Source organism: Vulpes lagopus, chromosome 10, assembly GCF_018345385.1.
Source record: "Vulpes lagopus strain Blue_001 chromosome 10, ASM1834538v1, whole genome shotgun sequence".
Classification (NCBI taxonomy): domain Eukaryota; kingdom Metazoa; phylum Chordata; class Mammalia; order Carnivora; family Canidae; genus Vulpes; species Vulpes lagopus.
Window position 1 is genome coordinate 25,714,276 of NC_054833.1, and position 27,814 is coordinate 25,742,089.

The 27,814-nt window shown below is 37.1% G+C and overlaps 1 protein-coding gene and 1 pseudogene across 2 annotated transcripts in view; one reads left to right on the forward strand and one right to left on the reverse strand.

The window, feature by feature from the left end:
* The window catches only part of SPIDR (scaffold protein involved in DNA repair), a 436,460-nt gene that overhangs the window by 12,498 nt on the left and 396,148 nt on the right, over positions 1–27,814 (forward strand). For both annotated transcript variants that reach the window (XM_041770165.1, XM_041770164.1), the window contains exons 3-5: positions 420–486; positions 6,027–6,212; positions 8,928–9,091. In XM_041770165.1, coding sequence (XP_041626099.1) covers positions 420–486; positions 6,027–6,212; positions 8,928–9,091 — 417 coding nt within the window. The remainder of the gene's footprint in view (positions 1–419; positions 487–6,026; positions 6,213–8,927; positions 9,092–27,814) is intronic.
* LOC121499828 lies at positions 27,008–27,748 on the reverse strand (annotated as a pseudogene).

The window sequence follows — 27,814 nt, forward strand, 5'->3', positions numbered from 1 at the left end:
AGGCTCCATGCCGGGAGCCCGACGTGGGACTCCATCCCGGGACTGCAGGATCGCGCCCCGGGCCAAAGGCAGGCGCTAAACCGCTGAGCCACCCAGGGATCCCCTGGTTAATTTTTTTATATATGCTAATTTGAAATCCTATAGTATAGATATGTACAAAATGGAGTGCTGTTATAAACTCTTAATGGTTAGCTTTATTTAAGTTCTGGTAAAATATAAAAATTTATATTATGAGGAGTGTATGCTTTGGGAATACTTATTGGTAAATATAAAAATTGGTAAATATAAAAAGAGAAGTATTTTAAGGAGGGTATAGTTTAAGGTTTTGAATATTTTACAAAATATTTTTGGTTTTAGCCCTTGTCACGTAAATTATTACATCATCATCATTATTAACCTTATTATCATCTTATTCTCAGTCATTAACAGCTGAAGAGAAGATTGTTACAGAAAAGCACCTCGAATTGTCCCCTAGATTCCAGAAAGGTAATGTTCTGTTGATTTCTTGACAGAAAAGATATAAAGCTAATAGATCTTTCTTTGATTTATTATATAGTTTGGATAGAATATATATTTATGATTGAGGCACCCTGAAGTGAAAGATTTTTAAAATATCTTTTTTGCTGCTCAAATAAAATTGGGTTTCTGTTGGGAAGAAAAGGGGGTGGATAAGAGGGAGGCTGCTGGCTCTGCTGCCACACTTGGTGGATGGTCAAGGAAAGTCAGGGCTTGAGACCTTAGGAATCTCCTTTGGTTCTATGGGGTCCTGACTGTGTCCTGACTGTGTCCTGACTGTGTGATTTTGGGAGAGAAACTACACATGCTAAGCCTCCGTTTCTCCATCTAGAAAATGCTTATAAGCATGTGTGCCTCATTGGGTTATTGTGAATTAAAAAAAGGTAATCAAATGTCTATTTCAAAGGCTTGCCTTTAGTAGATTGATTTATGGCAGCAGTTGCTTTTATGTCCAATGGCAAAAAGAGCTATGTGAAAGCCTGCTAAAAATTCTGCAGAGTGGGAAAACTTTCTGTGAATAAGAGCTATTTAATTATTTCATTAATATTTAGGGTGTTCTTTTTATTCAAATGAAAAAATCTCCCCAATTTTTAAATTCATAAAACATTGTGTTATAAAATAAGCTAATATGTTTTTTTGTAATACCATAATCTTCTGATGGAACTGCGGAATTTAACTTTTCTTGTTATTAGTGCCAAATACTGTGATTTTCAAAGATCAGTTTAATTGTGACTTCTATCTAAAGTGTCCTGTGTAGAAAAGATTTTCTCTTATAGATGTGGCTGTTGCCTTTTTCTGGTGATTTTAAGTGAGTATAGCCAAATTCAACTTGAAGAAAAAAGAAAAATAATCTATGGCTTTGTATTTAATTACAAAATGATCTTTTGAGGGATGCCTGGGTGGCTTAGTGGTTGAGCATCTGCCTTTGGCTCAGGGTTTGATCCTAGAGTCCCGGGGTCGAGTCCCACATCGGCCTCCCTGCAGGGAGCCTGCTTCTCCCTTGCCTGTGTCTCTACCTCTCAGTGTTTCTCATGAATAAATAGATAAAGTCTTAAAAAAAGAAAAAAAGAAGAAACACAAAATGATCTTTTGAGATGGTTTTCCTGTGCCAGTATGTATCCAACCCACCCTGCTGTACTCTGTAGAATGATAGTATATTCTGAAAAGCTGAAAGAGCTTGTATCAATGTATAGTTATTTTAGTTACAGCATAAGTGTGTATGTTAAGGCAAGAAAATATTGTTAATAATTTAACAAAAACTTATACAAATTGATAGGAAGGAGAGGCTCAAGGCATTTCCTAGAACTAGTTCATTTTTAAAATAGTAGCTTCTTTTTTTCTTACTTTTTTAGAGGAGAGCGGAGCAAAGGGAGAGGGAGAGAATCTTAAGCAGGCTCTATACCCAATGTGGAGCCTGACATGGGGCTTGATCTCACAGTCCTATGATTATGACCTGTGCCAAATCAAGAGTTGGATGCTTAACTGACTGAGCCATGCAGGTGCCCCTTAAAATAGTAGTTTTGTTTTTTTTTTAAGATTTATTTATTTGAGGTGGGGGGAGGGGGGGGGGCAGAAGGAGAGAATCTTCAGGCAGACTCCCTGACAAGCATGGAGCCTAACATGGCTGGATCCCATGACCCATGAGATCATGACCTGAGCTGAAACCAAGAGTTGGATGCTCAACCGACAGAGCTTCCATGGTGCCCCAATAGTAGCTTCTGAAGTTTTAGAAATGTATATTAACAGACATTTTAGGGTGTGGGAGTAATGTTTTGTGAGAGCTGGGAAGCAGAAGTGGGGGCACTTACTTTTGCAAGGTGTGCACAAAAGGGGAGATATGTCTCCATGTTTCTCTTTCCTCATCTATAAGGCACTGTAACCAGAGAAGACTGAGTAGGGGAAGAAACTGGCAATGGGAAGGAGTCAGAGAAAAGGGACAAAAGAAGGTTATATGCTTGAAAGTTAAGAGCCTGGAACCTTTGTAGATGGTGATTTTCTTTAAAAAGCAGAACTTAAAGATTTACTTACCAAAGTGAAACTATAAAATAAAAAGGAGCTAGTATCTAATTTTTTTTCCTTAAATGCCCTACAGATTGTTTTCTTAAAATTTTGTTATTGAGGTCAGAAATCTCCTCTTTGAGAGGCATCACTAAATTTGTTTTGTTATTATTTGTTGGACTGTTTTTCTCCTCCTTGGACCATGGGTTTCCTAAGGCAGAGCTTTCTCTGTTGCTCTTCTATATATCCTAGGTGTAGTAGTTTGCTTGGGCTCCCATAATAAAGTACCAGTAATAAAGTATTCAAACTTGGTAGTGTGAATACCAGAAACTTATTATCTCACAGTCCTAGAGGCTAGAAGTCCAAAATGAAGGTATTAGCTGGATTAATTCCTTCTAAGAATCTGCTCTAGGCTTCTTTCCTTGGCTTGTAGATGGTTGTCTTTCCATGTGTCTCTTCACACAGTCTTCATTCCTTGCATGTGTCTAAATTTCTCTTTTCCTTTTCATATTGGAATAACTTGATCATCCCTGTACAGACAGATCCTCTCCCTATATAATCACATTCAGGGGTGCTGGAGTGTTGGAACTTTAACATATGAATGACTTTTGGAGTAGCACAATTCAGCCCATAATACTACATGCTAGCACAATGCCTGACATGCAAAGGGCATCCAGAAATGTTTACCTGTTGTAGCTATTCTCATAGTTTAGCTGACGTCCTTCCTTGAATTTCATTGGGATGGGTCTTGGTTTCAAGGATACCCTTTCCAGCAAATAAAATGAGTTACTTAGAAAGTCGTGGTAGTATATACAGTGCCTGTAATTCATGAGTTTATGAATTTCAAGAATTCATTGTATAATCTGAAAATAATGATAACTTTACTTCTTGTCTTAGTCCGATTAGACAGCTGTAACAATAATACCACAGACTAGGTAGCTTATAAATGGCAGAAATTGGTCCAGTATATTTAGTGTCTGGTGAAGACTTGCTTCCAGGTTCATGACAGTACCATCTTGCTGTGGACTCACTTGGAGGAAGGGGCCAGGAATCTCTCTGGGGGCTGCTGCTGATTAAGAGCCTTAATCCCATTCATGAGGGCCTCATGACCTAACACCTCCAAAGTCCCCACCTCTTAATCCCTCACCCTGGGAACTGAGTTTGAACAGTGGGAATTTTAAGGGATACAACCATTCTGTCTATGGCATTCCACTCCTTGCTTTTCAGTTTACTCTTCCAAATGCATAATAGTAAGAGGGACTGATGATGTCTTTTACAAGTAAATATATAGCTCAATTTTTATTAGCCATTTAAATCAATATGGATGAAGTTTTGTTTTTTAAGTTTTATATTTTGAAGACAACTTTAGTAATTCTGGATGTTCGTGGCTCCAAGTAAGTATTTAGCAGATGTTTATAATTATTTTATGTTTTTATTCCTTTGTAAGTGCTCTTTTTTCAGATATTATTTTGTCAGTGAATTTGGTTTCCTGATCAACAAAAAGTGGAGCATTTGCTTTTTTTGAGCTACTGTTATACAGTGACATACCTCAAATACAATATTTAATTTTTCTTTTCATGATAAGTGTTGTCTTTCAGATGATACATTGCTTGGGGGAGGAGTCTTCTTGTTTTTCTCTTTTCTCAGAGCTTACTTTTCCGTTGTGTAAATATGTACTGAATGAAGCCATTTAACTTCTGAGTCTGTTTACTCTAGAGCTTGAATTTATTTATTTTATTTAATTTTTTAAAACGATTTTATTTATTTATTCATGACCAACACAGAGAGAGAGAGGCAGAGACACATGGCCCGAAGGAGAAGCAAACTCCATACAGGGAGCCTGACGTGGGACTCGATCCCGGGTCTCCAGGATCACACCCTGGGCTGAAGGCAGCGCTAAACCACTGGGCCACTGGGACTACCCTAGAGCTTGAATATAATATCTAACCTCTTAATCTCATTCAAATGTGTCTAAGATACTTTTTAAAGTTTTATGATTATAACTCAGTTATAAATATAAGTAGAAAAATTGATTTTTTTAAAGGTATGTATTACTTTCCTGATTACTGTCAGAAAAGTTTCCCAGTGACATACTGTTACATCAAGATGGAGTAGCCCCATTCTTTCTAGGTTTTCTATTAGAATGGCTAAAATAAAAAGTGGTGACAACACTGAATGCTGTCAGTGATATGGAGAAACTGATACATAGCTTATAGGACTGTAAAATGGTACAGCCGCTAAGGAAAAGCTTGGCAGTTTCTTAGAAGACTAAACATGCAATTACTGTACAACCTGGCAATTGCCTTTGAACATATATCCCAGAGCATGAAAATTACATTCACATAAAACCCAGTATGTAATGTTCATAGCAGCTTTATTTGTAATAGTTAAAACTAGAAACAACACAAATGCTCTTTAGTGGGTGAATGCATAAACAAACTATGGTGCATCCATATTCTATATTACTCAGTAATAGAAAGTGTTGATACACAGAACAACTTGGATGAATGTCCAGGAATTTAGGCTGAGTAAAAAAAAGCTAGTCCTGAAGTGTCATATAGTATGATTCCATTTATGTATAATTCTTGAATTGATAAAATTACAAAAATGCAAAACTGATTCATTGCCAGAGGTTAAGAATTGGGGTGAGGAGGGTGGCTATTATGTGGCTTTAAAAAGGTAATGCAAGATGTCCTGTGGATATTTTTTTTTATTTGAAGGTATCAGAATCAGCATTCTGGTTGTGATGTTACACTATAGTTTTGCAAAATGTTACCATTGAAGGAACTGGGTAAAGCATACAAGGGTTCTCCATTGTTTCTTATAACTGTATGGGAATCTACTATTACCTCAAAATAACACATTTAGTTAAAAGAGTTTATCTGTTCAGTGTTTTTAAGCACATTACTGCTACCAGGGCTCCTATATGGCAAAGGAGGCACACAGAAGCATTCCTGTTGTACGTTAAGTATTGGTTTTGTGGTTTTTTTTTTTTTTTTTTTTGTCTTTTTCTTTTGGTTTCATCGAATATTCTAGGACATTATAATTCAATAATTAGTTCAAGGTTATTTTTTTGAGTTTTCATTTGTACTACAATCATTTTTCTTTTTTTAAATATATAACTTATCTCAATTACTGCTACTTCTGTTTCTTACAATTATTTTTAATGGATTTTATTTATTTATTCATGAGAGACACAGAGAGAGAGGCATGCAGGCTCCATGCAGGAAGCCCAATGTGGGACTTGATCCCAGGACCCCGGGATCATGACCTGAGCCAAGGACAGATCCTCAATTGCTGAGCCACCCAGGGATCCCTTATAATTTGGTTTTAATTCAAAGAATCTTAGGTTGCACATAGAACTTTAGGCAGGAAGATTTGATATAAGATGTTACTTATGCTATCATCAGAGTTTTGTTATTTGTGACTTTGGCAAAGTAACATGCTTAAAATCTTATAAATAACCATCATATCAGTTGATTGTGTTTATATATTTTCTTTTTCTTTAACAGAAGCTACTGCATCTAAGAGTACCAGTGGACTGATAGATATAACATGGAGTTCCAGTGGAAGTGATCTGTCAGATGAGGATAAAACATGTCTTAAATCACAGAGAGATAATGGACATGGTTCTAGAATAGACAGGCTTTGTAACAGGAAGAGGAATATTTTATGTCCAGAAGATGGGGCCAGTGAAGGTAAATTGATAATTTGGTAAGAAGTCTTCTTTCTGTTATATATTGGGTTCAGTATTGGAAAAAACTTCATTCCTTTTCTAACACTTAGTATTAGTGATGACCATACTGAATTATCATGTAGTTTCACCATATCTGGAATAGAAGTAATAGTGCCAAAGACCATGAGGGACAGAGGAGAAACTGAATGGGCTGTAGTCAGAAACAGAGAAAAACCATTAAAGAATCTTAACTCTGGGAAAGAAATTGAGGGTCACTAGAGGGGAGATGGGGGGGGGGGATGGGTAACGAGCATTAAGGTAGGAACATGATGTGATGAGCACTGGGTGTTATATGCACCTGATGAATTATTGAACACAACTTGTGAAACTGATGATGTATTATTTGTCTGCTAATTGAATTTAAATATAAAAAATAGGATGAAAAAATTTGTATGTTATTTTATGAGTGGATAGTATGTTTTGTGAATTACATCTCATTAAAGCTGCTATTAAGAAAATGAAAACTGTCCGTGCCTTCTGTATTAAAAGACACAGTTTTCAAAACTCTAAGAATGGGAAGGTGCTTTGAGCTAATTACTTTGAAATGGTTAATGAATTGTTGACTTCTCTTAAGCAAGTTGACTGTTAGGTAACAAATGATCCCTTGGAGTATATCTCTAATCATGTGTGTAACTGCTGGCTTATCTTTCTTTTCTCTCTTCCTTTTCCTTCTCCTCCTCCCCTTGCTCCTTTTTACCTTTAATTACTGTTTATCAGTTTCTTGTTTTACCCCAGACCCTTGGCTGGATATTATGTATATTATTTCCTTTTATACATGCTACATCCTGTGAGCTGAGTACCCTCATTTTAGAGAAGGAAATTGGGACTCCGAGAAGTCAAATTGTTTGTCCAGAGTCACATAGTTAATAAGTATGCCATTTAATATTTATAGTCAGGGTTGTCTAATCTCAATGTTGTGTGCTTCTACGCTCTTCTGGTGCTTAACAGACTTGGCTTCTTATCATAATTACCAGGTGAGTTTTAAACACAATATGCCCAGACCTCCTTCCAGCTGTATTGGATTAGTCTGTGGAGAGTAAGGCCCAGACTTAGGATTGAGAGGGAAGAGCCCTGAGTTAAAATTGTCAGAATCTTTTCTCCTTAAAAAAAAAAAAAAAAAAAATTCCCCTTCCATTTGTCTTTTACATAACTTTGAGAAATCTTCTTAACTTTTTGGAGACTCATTTTTTTCATCTATAAAATACAAATTTTACTTTAACGGGGATTGTCTTGCCTGCTTCATAAAATTATTGTGAACAAGAAAGGTCTTACTAGTTTGGGTTGTAATATATCATTTTATACCACTCAGCAATTCCAGTATAAGAGTTATTCATCTATGGGCTTCTCTAGGGTAGAAACAGTGTTCTGTATTATCTCCTGTATTTGTTTGTTTTGATGTTGTTAGATTGTAAGTGTCTAGATGTGTCCAGGGTGCAGTAGGCCCTCAGTAGGCACTGATTTTACTGAATGAATGAGGAATGAATGAATAAATGGTACAAAAATACAGTAGCTCCTGGGGCACTTGCATTCCTCGGAACTCGGCCTCTCCATGGCTTTCTGCTGTCATGCTTCAGCAACTTGGAGAGTTTCTTTATGTATCCCATTGCCTGGCTTCCGTGAGTACATGTGTTGTTACATGTGGTATTCCCCGGCCATTCCCTAATGGTTAGAGTGGCTCCTGCAGTTATTTTACTGCCATTATGCATCTGCTTCTCTCAGACTGGTCTGACCTCCAGTCTTTTATAATCACTATAGTGGACTTTTATCTTCTGGAACAACAGTATCAGATTAAAGACTTATTCCATACTTGTACCTTTAGTTTTTTTTCTTTTTTTTTTTTTCTTTTGAATTCCCTTTCAGGTATTAAAGCTAGTAAGTTATTTCATTTTTAATATTACTTCTATCTGGAAATAAGATTGTTGCTATTAGACCTCTGAAATAGGGCCAAGATGTCTTATTAGCCCTCTGAGTTGCTGAAGTAGCTGTGAGGGAATACTTGGGCTTTGGACTGTGTGAGAGGTTTATGTTATATGCCTCAGAGATTAACTTATACTTAATAACTACTTTATTTCTTTAAACATAGATTAAATTTGGTTGACATATGAAAATAATTAAATTTCCAAATTAAATTTTGTAAAAGTAGCACCTAGATAACAATGCTTACAAAGTACACTAAAAACTAAATTTACTTTTTTTTTTTTTGACGAGGAATCTGTAAAAAAAAGTTTTAGGTGAAAATCCTTTAAGAAGTCTGTTAATAGGAGACTGTATAAGTAAACTGTGGGTCAGCTATGCAGTGGAATACTATGTTGTAGAAAAGAATAAGGATGCTCCCTGTTACTGATAAGGAAAACCTTTGTTAAGTACAAAAAGATTAAAGTGTGTCAGAAAGGAAGAAAATTGTAGTATTTTATTTGCTTGAAGTTGCTGGAAAAGCTCAAGAAAGATGAGTTTCTATACAAGAACAACTAATAAAAATAATTACCTGAGAATTGGGATAGTGATGATAAGAGAAACAGCATGGCTAGAGATGAAAGTAGGAATATAATTTTCACAGTCTTTTAATATATATTTTAAAAATCACTCAGCAACATGGAATTTTTTAACTATTGAGAGTAAAGAAAACAGATTAAAAATATTATGGATAAATAAAATTGTTTAAAATTGTATTTTTTAGATGAACTACAGTTTATTGACTGGGAGATTGACAGTGACAGGGAAGATGCTAGTGAGTATTATGAATTTGAAGACAGTGAGAGTGTTGGGGAAATATCAGACTGTGCTTCTTGTTCAAGCAATCATTCTTCAACTAGTCAAGAGAGGCTCTCTGAGCTTCTGAAGGTAAGAACTCATTGTCTCAAAATTTTTCATTCTGTTGATGACATTTGTTAATCGTAGCTTTTTGGTGTTGCATTTTAAACTCCTTTTTCCAGGGTAGTCACTTTTGACTCTTAGTGATTCTTTCATTCTTTACTTCCTTGTCTTTAAATAACATGCTTATATAATATACTTCTGAAATATGGGTAACTAACTCCTCACCCACTCCCTCCAGCTGCTATACATTGGACTTTTCCCATTCCTCCATTTTCCAAGAACACATGTATCATGGTTTGGTTAGATTAATATTCAACATTGCATAATATTTACAACCAAGGCAAATATTAATTATTATGATTATTTTTTCTTCACAACTTTTCATTTTCTTTGGAGTTAGTGACTTTGGGTTTTTGTTTGCCTAACTTTATTTATTATTAATAAAACTAAGTTTTTGCCATTGTTTATCTCTCCAGTTAAGGCTTTTCAGGCATTTCAGCAGTTTTGTCTTTTTGGAGAACTTGTTCCCACAACTTCCAGCTGCTTTCATTTGAACTCTCTTCTCTGCTTTGAGGATGTAGCCACCCTTAGGTCTCTCTTCACCATCTCTCTCCACCATCTTCCTAATAATTTACTTCACTTTTCTCCAGTTTGGAGCAACTTTATCCTGGATTCCATGTCTTTTTCTTTCTTGGTTTTTACTCTCAATATGATTGAGCATATCTTCTAGTAGGTTTGTTTGTTTGTTTGTTTCTTTCCTTTTTTAAAGATTTTATTTATTCATGAGAGACACAGAGAGATAGAGAGGCAGAGACACAGGCAGAGGGAGAAGCAGGCTCCATGCAGGGAGCCTGAGACAGAACTTGATCCAAGGATCCCGGGATCATGCCCTGGGCTGAAGGCAGACACTTAACCAGTGAACCACCGAGGTGCCCCTTCTAATAAGTTTCAAGAGAGGATTTATGGAAGATAAATGGCATGTCAGAAGATGCATTTATCACACTTTGATAATTGACAATTTAGACAATTGGCTAATTGGTTGACAATTAGGTAGAATGTTTGTTTGGAAATAATTTTTCTTCAGAATTTTGAAGGCATTATTTCATTGTCTTCTAGTTCCAGAATTGCTGTCAAGAAGCCTGAAGCTATTCTCACTCATTCTTGATTTTTTTTTTTTAAAACTTATTTACTTATTTGAGAGATGTGGGGGAAGGAGCAGAAGGAAAGGGAGAAAGGCAATTCCAAACAGACTCCTTGCTGAACACAGAGCTCAGTCCCAGGAACCTGACATCATGATATGAGTTGAAATCAAGGGTCAGTTGCTCAACTCGCTGTTTCATCCAGGAACCCCTCTTATTCTTGATTTTTTAATATTTTCTCTGTATCGCTTCTTTTATTTATTTATTTTTTTTTAATTTTTATTTATTTATGATAGTCACACAGAAAGAGAGAGAGAGGCAGAGACACAGGCAGAGGGAGAAGCAGGCTCCATGCACCGGAAGCCCGATGTGGGACTCGATCCCGGGTCTCCAGGATCGCGCCCTGGGCCAAAGGCAGGCGCCAAACCGCTGCACCACCCAGGGATCCCATGTATCGCTTCTTTTAAGCAGTGCGATTGTGATATGTCTACATGTAGTTTTTCTGCTTGGAGCTTATCAGGCTTTTTTAATATGTAGTGAATCAGGAATCCCCAAGGGGTCCACGCCTAGGTTTGATAACTCGCTGGTAGGACTCCCAGAACTTAATGTACACATGGCTATGATTTATTGTAGTGAAATAATACAAAGCAAATCAGCAGTCTTTCAAGAGTCCTATTCCAGTGGAGTCACACAGGATATGCTTAATTGCTTTAGCAGTGAGCTTTAACAACATCTGTAAAGTGTTGTCTGCCAGGGGAGCTCATTGGTGACTCAGTGACCAGAGTTTTTATTGGGGGAGAACGAGGAAGCTGAAAAAAAAAAAGGAAACAGGTAATGGATCACAAAGATGTAGGAAGATCAGTGACTTATTAAACTGTTATAACATTTGTATCATAGGAATTCCAAGAGACGTAGGGAGGAAAAAAAGTGGCAGAAGGTTTATTTAAACAAATTGTAGCTAAAAACTTTCCTAACCTGGGGAAAGGCACAGACATCAAAATCTAAGAAGCACAGAGATATCCCATTAAATTCAAGAACAGCTGACTATCACCAAGGCATATCATAGTCAAATTTACAAAACAGACAAGGAAAGATTCCTTGAAAGTAGCAAGAAAAGTCCTTAATTTACAAGGGAGACAGATCAGGTTCACAGCAGATTTGTCCACTGAAACCTTGCAGGCCAGAAAGGAGTTGGAGGATATATTCAATGTAATGAGTGGGAAAAATATGCAGCCAGGAATTATTTATCCAGCAAGGTTCTGATTCAGAATAGAAGCAGAGATAAAGAGTTTTCTAGAAAAAACAAAAAATAAAGGAGTTTGTGACCACTAAACCATTCCTGAGGAAAATGTTACAGAGTACTCTTTTTGAGTGGAGGGAAAAAAAAAGACCAAAAGGAACAAAGACCAAAAAGGATCAGAGAACATCACCAGAATCATCAACTGGTCAGGTGAATGCTGCTGAATTCATATCTTTCAAAAATCACTTTGAATATATATGGGCTAAATGCACTAATCAAAAGACATAAGATATCAGAATGGATTAAAAAACAAGATCCATCTATATGCTGCCTATAAGAAACTCACTCATTTTAGACCTAAAGAATCTGCAGATTGGGGATCCCTGGGTCCTGCAGCGGTTTGGCGCCTGCCTTTGGCCCAGGGCGCGATATTGGAGACCCAGGATCGAATCCCACGTCGGGCTCCCGGTGCATGGAGCCTGCTTCTCCCTCTGCCTCCCTCCCTCTGTGTCTCTGCCTCTCTCTCTCTCTCTGTGTGACTATCATAAATAAATAAAAATTAAAAAAAAAAAAGAATCTGCAGATTGAAGTGAGGAGAACCATCTATCATGCTAATAGACTTCAAAAGAAAGCCAGAGTAGCCATACTTATATTAGACAAACTAGATTTCTTTAAAAAGATTTTATTTATTTGAGAGAGATAGACAAAGATAGCGAGAGAGAGTGTGAGCAAGAAGGAGAGGGAGAAGCAGGTTCCCCACTGAGCAGGGAGCCTGACATGAGGCTGGATCCCAGGACCCTGGGACCATGGCCTGAGCCAAAGGCGAATGCATAACTGACTGAACCATCCAGGTGCTAGATTTTTAAAACAAAGACTGTAACAAGAGATGAAGAGCCTTATAATTAAGGGGTCTCTCCATCAAGAAGATCTACAATTGTAAATATTCATGCCCCCAAGTTGGGAGCATGCTAATTTATAAATCAATTAATACTAAACAAAGAAACTCAGGAATAATAAAGTAATAGTGAGGACTTTAACATGCCACTTACAGCAATAGACAGATCATCTAAGCAGAAGATCAACAAGGAAACAAGGGCTAGAACAACACACTGGACCAGATAGATTTAACATAAATATTCATAACATTTCATCCTGAAGCATCAGAGTACACATTCTTTTTGAGTGCACATGGAAAATTCTCCAGAAAAGATCACATACTGGGTCACAAGGTGGAAAAAGATTGAGATCATACCATGCATCTTTTCTTTCTTTTTTTTTTTTAAACAAGTAGAAAAAGATTGAGATCATACCATGCATCTTTTCTTTCTTTTTTTTTTTTTTAAGATTTTTTTCATTTATTCATGAAACAGAGAGAGAGAGAGAGAGAGAGAGAGAGGCAGAGACATAGGCAAAGGGAGAAGCAGGCTCCACGTAGAGAGCCTGATGTGGGACTCGATCCTGTGACCCCAGGATCACTCCCTAGGTGGAAGGCAGACATTCAACCGCTGAGCCACCAGGCATCCCCTCATGCATATTTTCATACCACAATGCTCTGAAACTTGAAGTCAGCCATAAGGAAAAATTTGGAAAGACCAGAAATACATGGAGGTTAAAGAGCATCCTACTAAATGATGAATGAGTTAACCAGGAAATTAAGAAATAAAAAATAGGGGATCCCTGGGTGGCGCAGCGGTTTGGCGCCTGCCTTTGGCCCAGGGCGCGATCCCGGAGACCCGGGATCGAATCCCACGTCGGGCTCCCGGTGCATGGAGCCTGCTTCTCCCTCTGCCTGTGTCTCTGCCTCTCTGTCTCTCTGTGACTATCATAAATAAATAAAAATTTAAAAAAAAATTAAAAAAAAAAAGAAATAAAAAATAGTACATGGAAGAAGATGAAAATGAAAACACAGCAGTCCAAAACCTTTGGGATGCAACAAAGGCAGTTTTAAATTGCACTACAGCCCCACCTCAAGAAGCAAGAAAATTCTCAAATAGACAACCTAACCTTACACCTAAAAGAGCTAGAAAAGAAACAACAAATGAAACCTACAGTCAGCAGGAAGGAAATAATAAAGATGAGAGCAGAAATAAATGATATAGAAACAAAAAAATCCAGTGGAACAGATAAAGAAACTAAGAGCAAGTCTTCAAAAGAATTCATAAAATTGATAAATACTTAGCCATACTTATTGAGAAAAGGAGAGACAGAGGGAGGGAGAGAAAGAGAGAGAGAGAGAGAGAGAGAGAGAGGAAGAGAAAGGGCCCAAATAGATAATCATGAATCTAAGGGGAGACATTACAACCATCACCACAGAAATACAGTTATAAGGGAATACTGTGGAAATTATGTGCCAACAAACTGGGAAACCTGGAAAAAATGAACAAATTCCTAGAAACCTACAAACCGCCAAAACTGAAATAGGAATAGAAAATTTGAACAGACCCATAACCAGCAAAGAAATTGAATCAGTAACCAGATATCTCTCAACAAACAAAAGTCCAGGGTCGGATGGATTCCCTGGGTAATTCTACCAGACATTTAAAGAAGAGTTAATCTCCATTCTCCTCAGACTGTTCCAGAAAATAGAAATGGGAGGAAAACTTCCAAACTTATTGTGTAAAGCCAGCATTACCTGGATCTCAAAACCAAAGATCCCACTAAAAAAGGATTACAGGCCAGTATCTCTGATGAACATAAATATAAAAAGTTTCAATAAAATATTAGCAAATTGAATTCAACAGTACTTTAAAAGAATTATTCACCGTAGTCAAGTGGGACTTATTCCTGGGGCTGCAGGCATGGTTTGACATCAACAAATCAATCAACATGATACATCACATTAATAAAAGAAAGGATAAAAACCATATGGTCCTGTCAATGGATGCAGAAAAAGCATTTGACAAAGTACAACATCCTTTCTTGATAAAAACCCTCAACAAAGTAGGGATAGATGGAACATACCTCAACATCATAAAGGTCACATATGAAAGACTCAACAGCTAGTATCCTCAGTGAGGAAAAACTAAGAGCCTTAACCCTATGGTCAGGAACAAAACAAAGATGTCCACTCTCAACATTACTATTTAACATAGTACTGAGGTCTTAGCCTCAGCAGTCAGACAATAAAAAGAAAAGGCATCCACATTGGCAAGGAACAAGTCAAACTTTCACTGTTTATAGATGACATGATACTCTGTAGAAAACCTGAGAAACTCCACCAAAAAATTACCAGAACTCTTAAAGGAATTCAGTAAAGTCGCAGGATGTAAAATGAATGTGCAGAAATCGGTTGCATTTCTATACATCAGTAATGAAACAGTAGAAAAAGAAATCAAGGAACTAATCCCATTTGCAGTTGTGCTAAAAGATACCTAGCAATAAACCTAAACAAAGAGGTAAAAGATCAATACTCTGAAAGCTACAGAACACTTTTGCAAGAAACTGAAGACACAAAGAAATGGAAAAACATTCTATCTCATGGATTGGAAGAACATTATTAAAATGTCTGTACCATCCAAAGCAAGCTGTACTTTTAATGCTGTCACTATCACTACACCACCAATTTTTTTCACAGAGCAAGAACAAATCATTCTAAAATTTGTTTGGAACACAAAAGACCACAAAGCCATTGTGGAAAAAAAAAAAACAAAACTGGGATATTACGGTTCCGGATTTTAAGCTGCATTAGAAAGTTGTCATCAGGTAGTATGGTAGTGGCATAAAAACAGACACATAGATCAGTGGAACAGAAGAGAGAACCCAGAAATGGATTCACAACTCTGTGGTCAACTCCTCTTCAACAGAGCAATAGAGAAAAAAGATAGTCTCTTCAACAAACTGTGTTGGGAAAATTGGACAGCCACACGTGGAAGAACGAAACTGGACTACTTTCTTATGCACAAAAATAAATCTAAAATGGATGAAAGATCTAAATGTGAGACAGGAAACCATCAAAATCATGGAGAACACAGGCAGCAATCTCTCTGACCTTGGCCATAGCAACTTGTTATTAGACACCTTGCCAGAGGCAAGGAAAACAAAAACAAAAATGAACTATTGGGATTTTGCATGATAGAAAGCTTCTGCACTGTGAAAGAAATAATCAACAAAACTAAAAGGCAGCCCATAGTATGGGGGAACGTATGGGAAAGAGGTAAAGCAAAAAAGAGAAGGAAACAAGCCATTAGTGATATTTTTTTTTTTTTTTTTTTTTTTTTTTTTGCCATTAGTGATTCTTAATGAGAGAGAACAAACTGAGGGTTGCTGGAGGGAGATGGGTGGGGAATGAGCTAGATGGGTGATGGGTTATTAAAGAGGGCAGTTGTGTGGTGAGCACTGGATGTTGTATGTAAGTGATGAATCACTGAATTCTACTCCAGAAACCAATATTGCACTACACATAAACTAAATTAAAAAAGAAAATGGGAAGAATGTTTCTTTAGACTGTTTCCAGAATGGTAGGAAGCTATTTTTACTGAATAACCTTGTATGCTATTTTGAATTTTGAATCCAGTACTTGCTTGGATTAAAAAATGCTTGGATTAAAAAATGTTTTTTAAAAGGACATTCTGTAGGGACACCTGGGTGGCTCAGCGGTTAAGTGCCTGCCTTGGGCTCAGGGCATGATCCTGCAGTCCTGGGATTGAGTCCCACATTCTGCAGGGAGCCTGCTTCTTCCTCTGCCTGTGTCTCTCTTCCTCTCTATGTCTCTCATGAATAAATAAATAAAATCTTAAAAAAAAATTTTGCAGTAGTATCCAGAATATATTAAGAGCTGTAACAAACCAGATAATGAATAGAAAAGGAAAACCGAAAGGCCTGTAAGCATGTGAAAAGATGCTCAGTCTCAGTAGTAGTATGGCGAGTGCAAATTAAAAATGAAATAAAACATATTCATGAGATTAATGAAACACTTAAAGGAAGGTGATAGTGCCCAATGTCAGGAATCTGTAGCAATAGGAATATTGCTGTTGGATATAAATTGGTTTAGCCATTTTCTAATTTGGTAAGCTCTTATAAAGCTGAAGTTATTCATAATTTATGAACCTGCAGTTGTGCTCTTAGATAAATATCCTTGAACTTTTCAAACTGGTTTATGACCCATTAGTGGGTAATTGATTCAGTGAGTTTTAAAAATATAGTGGAATCACTATAATGTAGTCAAACATTAGAATGTATTACTAGCAGTATTTTCATGCAATTTATATTCAGTTATGTTAGTATATGTGTGTTGAATTACATGACATATTTTTTACTGTTCTTAGGCAAAAATGTTTGAAAGCCACTGTTCAGAGGAATTTTCACACCTGTCTAGAGGAATATGTATACATGACTACTGTGACATTGTAAGAGAAATTTCTGGAAGTCAATATTATGTGATCACAGGCAAATTGTTTTGTATATAGTAGAAAGCTATAGTTACCATCATGAATAATATTGGGGAAGGAAGCCAGTTTGCCAAAGGATATGTACAATTTGATCCTGCATTATATGAAGTCTATAGTCATGCAAAGCAGTGGTACATATTGATAATCAACAATCTTGGAGGAGAGGAACTTTTTCTGTAGACACACTTTCCAAGTTGCTGTAGTGATGTCACTGTGCATCATCATTCCCTGTAGTGCAGCTGTGGAAGTGTGCACGCAGATCTTCAGTTGCAAGGAACACAGTTGATAGATGGCCCCAAGTGCCATCCCTCAGGATCCATCATTTTCTTTGTATTAGGGCCATGTTACTGTTAGGCTGCACTGCAGCCTGAGACTCTTCCTACTCAATCCTCTTTCCTTCTTGTCCTCCTCATAGTTTTCAGACCTGCATCGTGGTTTTAAATCTCTCCTCGACTCCTACTTTCTCCCCTTTATCCTTTGCAGGTGCTTCCTTCAGGACTGATGTTTTGTAGCTGATGGTGTTTTTGGCATCTGCCCTCAGGAGACTAACTCATACCTGCACCCTCTGCTCAGTATCTTGCAGTCACTCTAGTGCTTCTTCTTAATACTTGTACTAATACCTTAACCTTTCTCTTTCGTTTATTCAACATTTCAGGTAGGTTGAAAATAGTAAAATCTGTGACATGTTGTTTTTGTTGACTTCTCTATATTCACAGTTTATTTGTGTGAATATGCACAGAAGCATGCCCTGAGAACACCTAGTAGTGGTGAGCAAGTGAGCCTGGGATGGGATAGCAGCCAATCAAGGGATAATTAATTAGCAGTTAACCCTGTGGGCACCTGGAGCTTAGCACTGCTGTAAAACTCTGGGAGCCTCAGAATTATCCATCAGAGGGACAGGGAAGGGGCTAGAAAGCTGGGTTATTTATATGTAGATCTCTTCATTCATTGATTGTGGGCTGGTCCTTGGAATTTGGGTGATGGAGTATTTCCTAGTTCTTACAGACTGCGGCACAGGTGGGAAAAATGGCTTCTGGTAGCCAGAGAAATCCTTGAGGCAAAGAAATGGAAGTGCTAGAAATTGGAAACTGAAGATAGGGAAGGACATAGTGGAGGGTGTCAGCAGGGTCTGTTATAATCTTTAAAGGACCCATGTATACCGAATAAACGAAAGGGGGGAAGATTTATACTACAATTAGGAATTTAGTGAGTATTACTTAGCTCTCCAGAAGCAAACTCTCTCTTATCCTTTTATTACTGAATAATTGTTACTATTTTATGAATGAGATGCTATTTGTCTCTCATTTATGAATGTTTGTAGAAATATATGGTGTGTGGATACTTACTGTGTGGGAGAACCATACTTTTACTCAGTGGGACACCTTGATTATAATATAGGTCTGTTTAGAATCCCTTGCCCAGACTGGCATGAGTGATGTTGGTGATGTAGGAAACAGTCTTGCCTGTGAGTATAATTTTGCCAGTTCTTTGGAGCAGAGTTCTGCTAGTGCTTATGTAAAGGCAACTGAACTCATAGTAATAGCACATGCTAACATTACGAATTCTTCTTTGTTGTGGGGCATTCTTCTAAGCGCTGTGCTATGTACAGTAGCTTATTTAAACCTCATAATAGCTCTTATGAGGTGGGAGCTATTGTTATCATCCCTAATTTTCAGAGGATTCTAAGGCATTATGTAAGTTTTCTTTGGTTATAAAGTAGTATGTGAGTGAACCAGGATTCTAACTCAGGTGCTCTGGTTTCTTTCTTTCTTTCTTTCTTTCTTTTCTTTCTTTTCTTTCTTTTCTTTCTTTCTTTTCTTTCTTTTCTTTCTTTCAAGATTTTATTTATTTATTCATGAGAGACACATAGAGAGAGAGGGGGGCAGAGACACAGGCAGAGGGAGAAGCAGGCTCCACACAGGGAGCCCGACGTGGGACTTGATCCCGGGACTCCAGGATTACACCCTGGGCCGAAGGCAGGTGCTAAACTGCTGAGCCACCCAGGGATCCTCAGGTGCTCTGGTTTCTAAGCTGTGGTCCTGGCCATTTTGTTATAGTGTCAATAATAGTAATAGCAATAATATTAATAACACAATAATCCTATGTTTTTACTATATGTCAGGCACTTTACTAAGTGCTGATCATGTCGGGTAAATGTTATTATTAACACCATTTTATAGAGGAGGGAATGGAGTTATAGCTAAGAAGTGGCAGAATGAGATTCTAACTTGTGGAATCTGATCCTAAATTCTCTTAATTACTTAGGTTGTATTCCTTGGAGTATAACAGTTTAACTGTTATATATGCTCAACTACTTGGAGGAAAAGCATGATAGAAATCAAAGAGAATAGCAGTAGCTTCTCTTTGTAATGTTTTTTAGCACATTTAACCAATGTCATTGATTATCGATACTACTCTCGGTATTGTTAGCTATGGCGGTCTGGGTTTTCACAGTTTATCTGTGTCTTCCTAGAACCGTTCCTGTAGAGGGCAGCAGAACACAGCAGTGATACTTCTCTTCATAATGTTTTTCAGGAAGTGGGAAGGAAGTTGGATTTAGATGAGCTTTGTTATGTAATTTTCATGTATTTTGTGTAGTGACTCATGTGCAGGTTAGCAGGCATAGTAAATATCAGATAACCTGTATAAGGTTCAGGTTTATCGTTGAAGTTGTGCAACAGAAGCTGGCTGGCACAAATGAAAGATCTCAAAGTAGTTCATGAAGTTTTAAGGAGAAAGCAAATGAGCTTTTCAAATTTGAAATATATATTTATTATGAAATCGATGTTCTCTTTTTATACTTAACAGTAGTAATAGAACAAATGATTCAGTATGTCATAGAAGATGAAATATGGAAGAGACTGAAAAAATAAGATAAGCAAAATTTTGTATTCTTACATGGGAGTGTATTGTATGTACCCTTTACAAAATGATCTTTAAAAATATTTCTAAATTTAATGAACATATTTGTAATTTTATTTTTATTCACTTGTTTATATTTATATAGAACTTTGAAAGTAATACATTTAATTTCACTTTTAATGAGTTTTAATGGTGATTTGGAATAAAGTGATGTGACTAAATATGTACTAATTGTAAATGTCTAGGAACTGCGCATTGCATACATTGTATATCGACTTGAAATAATTATGATCAAAAACACGTTTTAGAAACTGGCTCTCAAATATAATTATGTTATAAAAAAACTGACAAAATTTAATGTAGAGGAAAGTCTGGAGTTTTTAGTAATGACCCTTTGACTATATTTTAAAGATTTCATTATAGAAATATTGTACTTCAGAAGAAATCCATATTCTAGTTTATTCTCATAGTTAAAAAGGAAGGATGATAGAGGTTCTGTTGAGGAATGTATTTATTTTTTATTTTTTATTATAACTTGTGTATATACAAGGCATGCCTAGGAAATATTGCAGCTTCCATTACAGGTCACTACAGTAAAGCAAATATAATAAGAGTCAAATGAATATTTTGGTTTCCCAGGGCATGTAAAAGCTGTGTTTATACTATGCTGTAGTCTATTAAGTGTGCAATAGCATTATGTCAAACCAGTCTATTACCTTAATTAAAAACTACTTTATTTTTTTAAAGATGTTTATTTATTCATGAGAGACACACAGAGAGAGGCAGAGACACAGGTGGAGGGAGAAGCAGGCTTCATGCAGGGAGCCCTATGTGGGACTCAAGGATCACAGCCTAAGCCGAAGGCAGGTGCTCAACTGCTGAGCCACCCAGGCATCCCTAAAAAATACTTTATTGATAAAAAGTGTTAACCATCATCTGAGCTTTCAGTAACTAATAATTACTGATCACAGATCACTATAACAAATACAATAATAATGAAAAAGTTTGCAGTATTGCAAATTTGAAAAAATAGCAAGATGTGATCCAGAGACACAAAGTGAGCAAATACTGTTGGAAAAATGGTGCTGATAGGCTTGCTTGATGCAGGCTTGCCACAGACCTTCAATTTGCAAAAACGCAGTATTTGTGAAACTCAGTAAGGTGAAGTACAATAAACAAGGTAGTGCCTATATATATGATCTATATAGGATAGATGTATGATCTACATGTTCATGACCTCAGAGTATATTTTGATTTTTTTTCTCTTTATGAAAGCATGTGCCCATATGATTTATAGCATCTGTTTCAGAACTTAACACCCTTCTTTTTTCCAACGTCTCCCGTCTTAATTGTCTAAACTTTAGCTAATGAGATACCAGGGCAGGAGCTTTGTCAATTTCTTTTAGAATAAACGTTCCTTGTCTCACTGTCACCCTGTTAACCCATTTCCCTTCATATTCCTCTTTCCTTTCCTTCTTTTTGTTTCCCAAATAATTTTGATTTTTCTGATATAAGGAGTAGAATAGAAAAAGAACTGCTTTAGAAAATATTGTTACAACTATGTAATATTAAAAAGTCATGACATAAGTTATTACAAGTGTGACTTTTAGAGTCCTTTTTTTCTAATATTAAAAACAATCCTTTGGAGTTATGCTTTCACTAATGACAGAGTAGCATGTGTCAGACTACCCTTCTCACAAATAACAAGGACAAATTTGGGACACAATATAATAATGTATACAAATTGAAATACATGAGATATATTTTAATATGTGTTTGTATGGAAAAATATAGAAAATATAAAAATATTTGAAGGCATAGTGGAAGGACAACAGGCAAAAACTGGAGGATGTTGACATTTGGAAGATGAGAATGGCACAAGGTTGAGTTTTTTCATTTTTCACAGATTTTTGCCTGAGGATAGGCCCCATCAGTGTTGTATAGAGTGGCTAAAACTTGTATAGAAATCATAGCACAGGGATCCCTGGGTGGCTCAGCGGTTTGGTGCCTGCCTTTGGCCCGGGGGCATGATCCTGGAGACCCGGGATGGGAGGGAGTCCCATGTCGGGCTCTCTGCATGGAGCCTGCTTCTCCCTCTGCCTGTGTCTCTGCCTCTCTCTCTCTGAAATAAATAAATAAATAAATAAATAAATAAATAAATAAATAAATAAAATCCTTAAAAAAAAGAGAGAGATCATAGCACAGATGTTGGGGTAGCTGTAGGAGCTCAAAAGTTAGAGAGTATAAAGTACAGCCATAGGAAAGTGCCCCATATTCTACATACAAATCATATAAGCTAAGAGAACTAAACATTTCAGTTGTTATCCACCACAGGGAAGAATTTGGAGAATGAGTAACAGCTAATTTTATGTCAGGAAAGCAAAAAATGTAAATATTCTTCAGAAGAGCATAATAGAATCCAGAGTCTAAAAAAATGTATCATTCACAGGGACCAGGATAAAATCCACATTTATTAGACATACACACACACGCACACACACACACAGAGCCAGAAAAGTATGATTTACACTTAAGGTGAAAAAGCAGTAATTGAGATGGGCCCTGATATGACTTACATATTAGAATCAGTAGCTGTTATAACTGTTTAGGGACATAAGGGAAAATATGCACATAATGAAGGCAAACACAAAAAATGGAACGAAATGAAGATTTTGTAATTAAATGTGCAGTACCTGAAATAAAAAATTCATTACATAGGATTACAGAAGATTGGGAAAGAAGTCAATGAACTTGATAGATCAGTAAAAAATTATTCAATCTGAAAAGTGAAAAAGGATTTTAGAAAATGAAGTTAGCCTCAGTGACTTGTAGGACAGTATCAAAAAATTCAACACATTTTTTTAAAAAAAGACTTTATTTATTTGAGAGAGTCAGGGAGGGAGAGCACAGAGCAAGAATGTGAGGGAGAAGCAGGCTTCCCACTGGGCAGAGAGCTTGGATGTGGGGCTTGACCCCAGGATCCTGGAACCATGACCCAAACTGAAGGCAGCCACTTGACTGAGCCACCCAGGTGGCCCCCAGCAACACATATTTAATGGAGTCCTATAAGTATAAGAGAGGAGAAATTGGAGCAAAACTTTTTGGAGAAACAATGGTTAAAAATTACCCCAATTTGGTGGGAGGCATAAATTTACGTATTCAAGAAGCTCAGTGAATTCCAAACAAAAAAGTACAAGAAAATCAGACTTAGGCACATCATAGTCAAGCAGTTGAAATGATAGAGTCTTGAGAGCACCTTGAGAACTGATACAATAAGTGATAACTGACTACTTACCAGAAACATAGCAGGCTAGCAGGCTACAGAACTCCTTTACATTGCTGGAACAACAAATCAACCCAGAATTCTACTATCAGTGAAATAGTAGAATTCATTCTTCATTAAGAATGAAGACAAAAATCTTTTCAGATAAACAAGAATTAAAGGTTTCATTGCAGCAGATAATGCATTACAGGAATGGTAATTGGAAAAGGACAAGCATTATATGGCCTCATTCGTTTGGGGAATATAAAAATTAGTGAAAGGGAATAAAGGGAAAGAGAAAATGAGTGAAAATATCAGTGAGGGTGACAAAACATGAGAGACACCTAACTCTAGGAAATGAACAAGGGGTAGTGGAAAGGGAGGTGGGTGGAGGCTTGGGGGTGACTGGGTGATGGGCACTGAGGGGGGCACTTGGCAAGATGAGGACTGGGTGTTATGCTAAATGTTGGCAAATTGAACTCTGATAAAAAAAAAAAGGAAGTTCTTCAGGCTGAAGGGAAGTAAAATCAGATCTTCAGGATAGAATATAGGACACTGCAATTGGTAATATGTGGATAAATAAAAAAAATCTCCTCCCCACCTATTAAAAAAAGTTAAACCTGACAATTTAAAGTAAAAATCATAACATTAATATGATCACATGGCATTTAAGTAATGAGGTAATAGGACAGCTATAGGATAAGGGATTGGTCTAGGTAGATGGAATTAGGTACCTTTCTAGGTTCTCATTTTATGTGAGTGGTATCATAGTAGCTCCAAGTCCACTGTGAAAAGTTAAAGGTGTATGTTATGATTCCTACAGCAAACACTAAAAAGAAAAGGACAAAGAAGTAGAGCTAAAAAACAATTAGAGAAAGTAGAATTTGAAATGTATTCAGAGAATATAAAAGGAGATGTAAAGGTAGTAATAGATGAATATAAACAGATGAGATGAAAAGAAGACAAATAGCAAGGGCGCCTGGGGGGCTCAGTGGGTTAAACCTCTGCCTTTGGCTCAGGATCCTGGGATCCAGCCCAAGGCAGGCTCCCTGCTTAGCGGGGAATCTGCTTCTCTCTTTCTCTGCTCTTCCCCTCCCCCCCCACTTCTGTGTCCTCTCTCTCAAATAAATAAAATCTTTTTTTAAAAAGAAAACAAATAGAAGTAGATTAACCTTATCAACTATTAAATGTAAATAAATGAAATATTTTCCTGAAAAAGTAGAGGTTGAGCTTGACACTTTGGTAAAATGCAAGACCTTTTAAAATTAATTAATTTTAGAGATGCATTTTATTTTTTTTATTTTTAATTTTTTTATAAATTTATTTTTTATTGGTGTTCAATTTGCCAACATATAGAATAACACCCAGTGCTCATCCCGTCAAGTGCCCCCCTCAGTGCCCGTCACCCAGTCACCCCCACCCCCCCCACCTCCCCTTCCACCACCCCTGGTTCGTTTCCCAGAGGTAAGAGTCTCTCATGTTCTGTTTCCCTTTCTGATATTTCCCACTCATTTTTTCTCCTTTCCCCTTTATTCCCTTTCACTATTTTTTATATTCCCCAAATGAATGAGACCATATAATGTTGTCCTTTAGAGATGCATTTTAGATGTAGTAACACAGGGGTACCTTGGTAGGTCAGCCAGTTGAGCGTCCAACTCTTGATTTCACCTTAGGTCATAGTCTCGGGGTCGTGGAATCAAGCCCCTCATTGGTCTCGAAGTTCAGCATGCATTCTGCTTGTTCCTCTTTCTCTGCTCCTCCCTCTCTTCTCTCTCTCTCAAATAAATAAATAAGATCTTTAAAAAATTGTAATGACATAGATTGAAAATAAATTGATGAAAAAAGTTGTAGCACGAATATAGTAATTATAAGAAAGCTGGAGTGATAATATTAGGTAAAGTAGATTTCAAACAATGTTATTAGAGATAAAGAAGGACATTTCATAGTGGTAACACTTACCACTATGACATATCAGCCACAAGTTTGTATCAGCCACAAGTTTGTAAGTGCTTAAGATTATAATCATAGCTAGAAATTTTAACACCATATTGTCTATGAATTATAGAAAATCTAGAACCAAAAAAATGAGTTTGAACATAGAGGATCTGCAAAACACTATCAACTACCTTGACCTGTTTGACATTTGTAGAATGTCACATGCAACTAGAGTATAATAGAGTGCACATTCCATTCACATGCACATGATATACATATCAAGATAAATCATATATTGGAGATATAAAACTTCTCAATAAATTTCAAAAGTTTGAAATCTAAAGACTAATTTCTAACCATGATAAAATTTAGAGTAGAATCATTAATAATAAGATACGCAGGAAAAATCCAGATATTTGAAATTAAAACAATTACTTTTCCCTAGCCAATCTACAGATTTAATGTAATCAAAATCATTTCTCCCCACCAAAAGGTTTTTGTTTTTTTAAGATTTATTTACAGTACCTATGATTGTCTTCATTGTGTTAATTTAAGTCACTCTAAGCTTACATTAATTGTAAAAGATCAGGACCATAATATAATAATGACTTTTCTATTATTTCAAGTTATAGGAACACCACTTGATACAGCTTTAAACAGTCTTTTTTATTAAGGTATAATTGACATAGTCCGTTATATAAGTTTCAAGTATACAACACCGTGATTCCATATTTGCGTATATTGTGATCACAGCAATGTCTAGTTAACATCTATTACCATACATAGTTAACAAAAATTTTTCTTCTTGTGATGAGGACTTTTAAGATGTACTTTGTTAGCAATTTTCCAAATGCAGTACAGTATTATTAACTATAGTCAGCATGTTATACATTACATCCCCATAAGTTAATTATTTTATACCTGGAAATTTATACCTCACTCCTTTGTCCCACCCCAGTCCCCACCTCTGGCAACCATCAATCTATTCCTTGTATCTGTGAGCTTGGTTATATTATTTATAAATTCCACATGTTAAGTGAGATCCCACAGTATTTGTCTTTCTCTGTCTTTATTTCACTTAACCTAATGGCCTCAAGGTCCATCCATGCTGTCACAAATAACAGGATTTCCTTTTTTTTTTTTTTTTGTGGTTGAGCACTATTCCTTTCCAGGGCATCTTTATCCCTTCACTCTGATGGCAGCAAATGCCTTGAACCTGGCCTGCTGATGAGCACAGGTCTGCTTTTGCATAGACATAATCTTCAAATCCTCATCCTTGAGGAGGGATATCTCCAGGAAATAGTGATCTCAGATTCCTTGATAGGCAGAGAGAAGAGATAGATCTCCAGGGACTTGACCCTCATGTCTGTGACCAGGTGGCCCAGCTTAGTGATGGAGATCCACTCCTGTCCTTGGTCTTGCCTCTGGGAGCTCTGTGGCCTTGGCCCTGGCCTAGATGCTGCTACTAAAGCCTCCATGGAAGGCACTGTGGCCTTACATTCCAGAGTCCCTGGGCCCTCCAGTAACACCAATATCATCTGCCTTCTGCTTTCTTGGTGAAGAATCGCCTTTCTCAAAATCTTTTGGGAATATATCCTAGGTTTTTGCTTGGTGGTTCCCATGAGGCTTAGTATAACAACCTCTATTTATAACTGTATTTTAAGTTGATAACTTAAGTTTGAACACATTCTAAACTCCTCCTTTTTATTCCCTCCTACCCTATGATTTATGGTTTGATGCCACATTTTACATACTTTGTCCTGTGTGTCCCTTAACTAATTATTGTAGTTATACTTATTTTTACTCCTTTTGTCTTTTAACATTTATGCTAGCTTTATAAGTGATTAATCCACCATTTTTACAATATGTTTACCTTTACCAATGAGATTTATACTTTCATATTTTTAAAAAAAGTATGTATCAAAATAGTTTTCTTTTAAAAAGCCTCCACCGCTGCAGCCCCACTGGCTGGCTCTCCATCATCTCCCTCTCCAGACTGGATACAGCTGGAATGGCCCTGAGTGGCTCAAGTGCCCTGTTCAGTCTTTCCAGGACATCTTGGAGGGCAGGAAGGAGAGTTCCCTGAGGTCCATAGTAGGTGGATGCTCTTCTTCCTCACTATTCCAGGCCTAGGATGCCTTGCACCAGGCTAATGATTATAGGGCTGTCATGCTGCCAAATGTCAAAACTAATCTAGCAGTTGCCCAAACATGATGTGAAGCCTGTTGCAGGGGTTGCTGAACTTCTCTTGAAGTTCACCTTCTCTTTTTAGTAGGGACACATCTGTTTCCTTCCACAGTACACCACTGAGGATGCAGAACTTGTGGAATACGTGATTGCAATATAGCTTGTATATGTTATATATGTTATTGATGACACTGTCTTCACTGACATCCACCAAAATCTGCTGCCGACGCACGGCACACACTCTGTCCAAGAGGTGTTTGTTAGGCATACCTGCCTTACTTTAGAACATTATGGTAGACGCCATGTAGTTTGCACACATTTTTGCAAAAGTCTTGTTCAAGAACTCCATAGTAGAGGCCATAGAAGAAGAGAGAAATACCAAAGTCCATGGCATCTTCTGGTTTGAACTTGAATGATAGAGACCAAAGAGGGTAAACATGACAGCCATGTAACTAATGATGCTAATGACAGAGGTGATTTTATAGATCAATAAGAACTACTTATAAACCAACCCTGAGGTGTCTGCACTAGTGGTGAAGATGGTGGCAGTGATGGAGGTGGAGGTTGGAGGAGGTACTGTTGGGGAGCGGGAGCTGGATCAGGTTGGTATGTCAGACAGCTCCAGAGGAGGAGTGGAGAGTTGCAAACCCATGCATGCATACCAAGCACCATGGCCACAAAGCCTTGCAGACTGAAATGGTCCTCATCCTCATGGCTACTTTGGGAGTGACCCAGCTG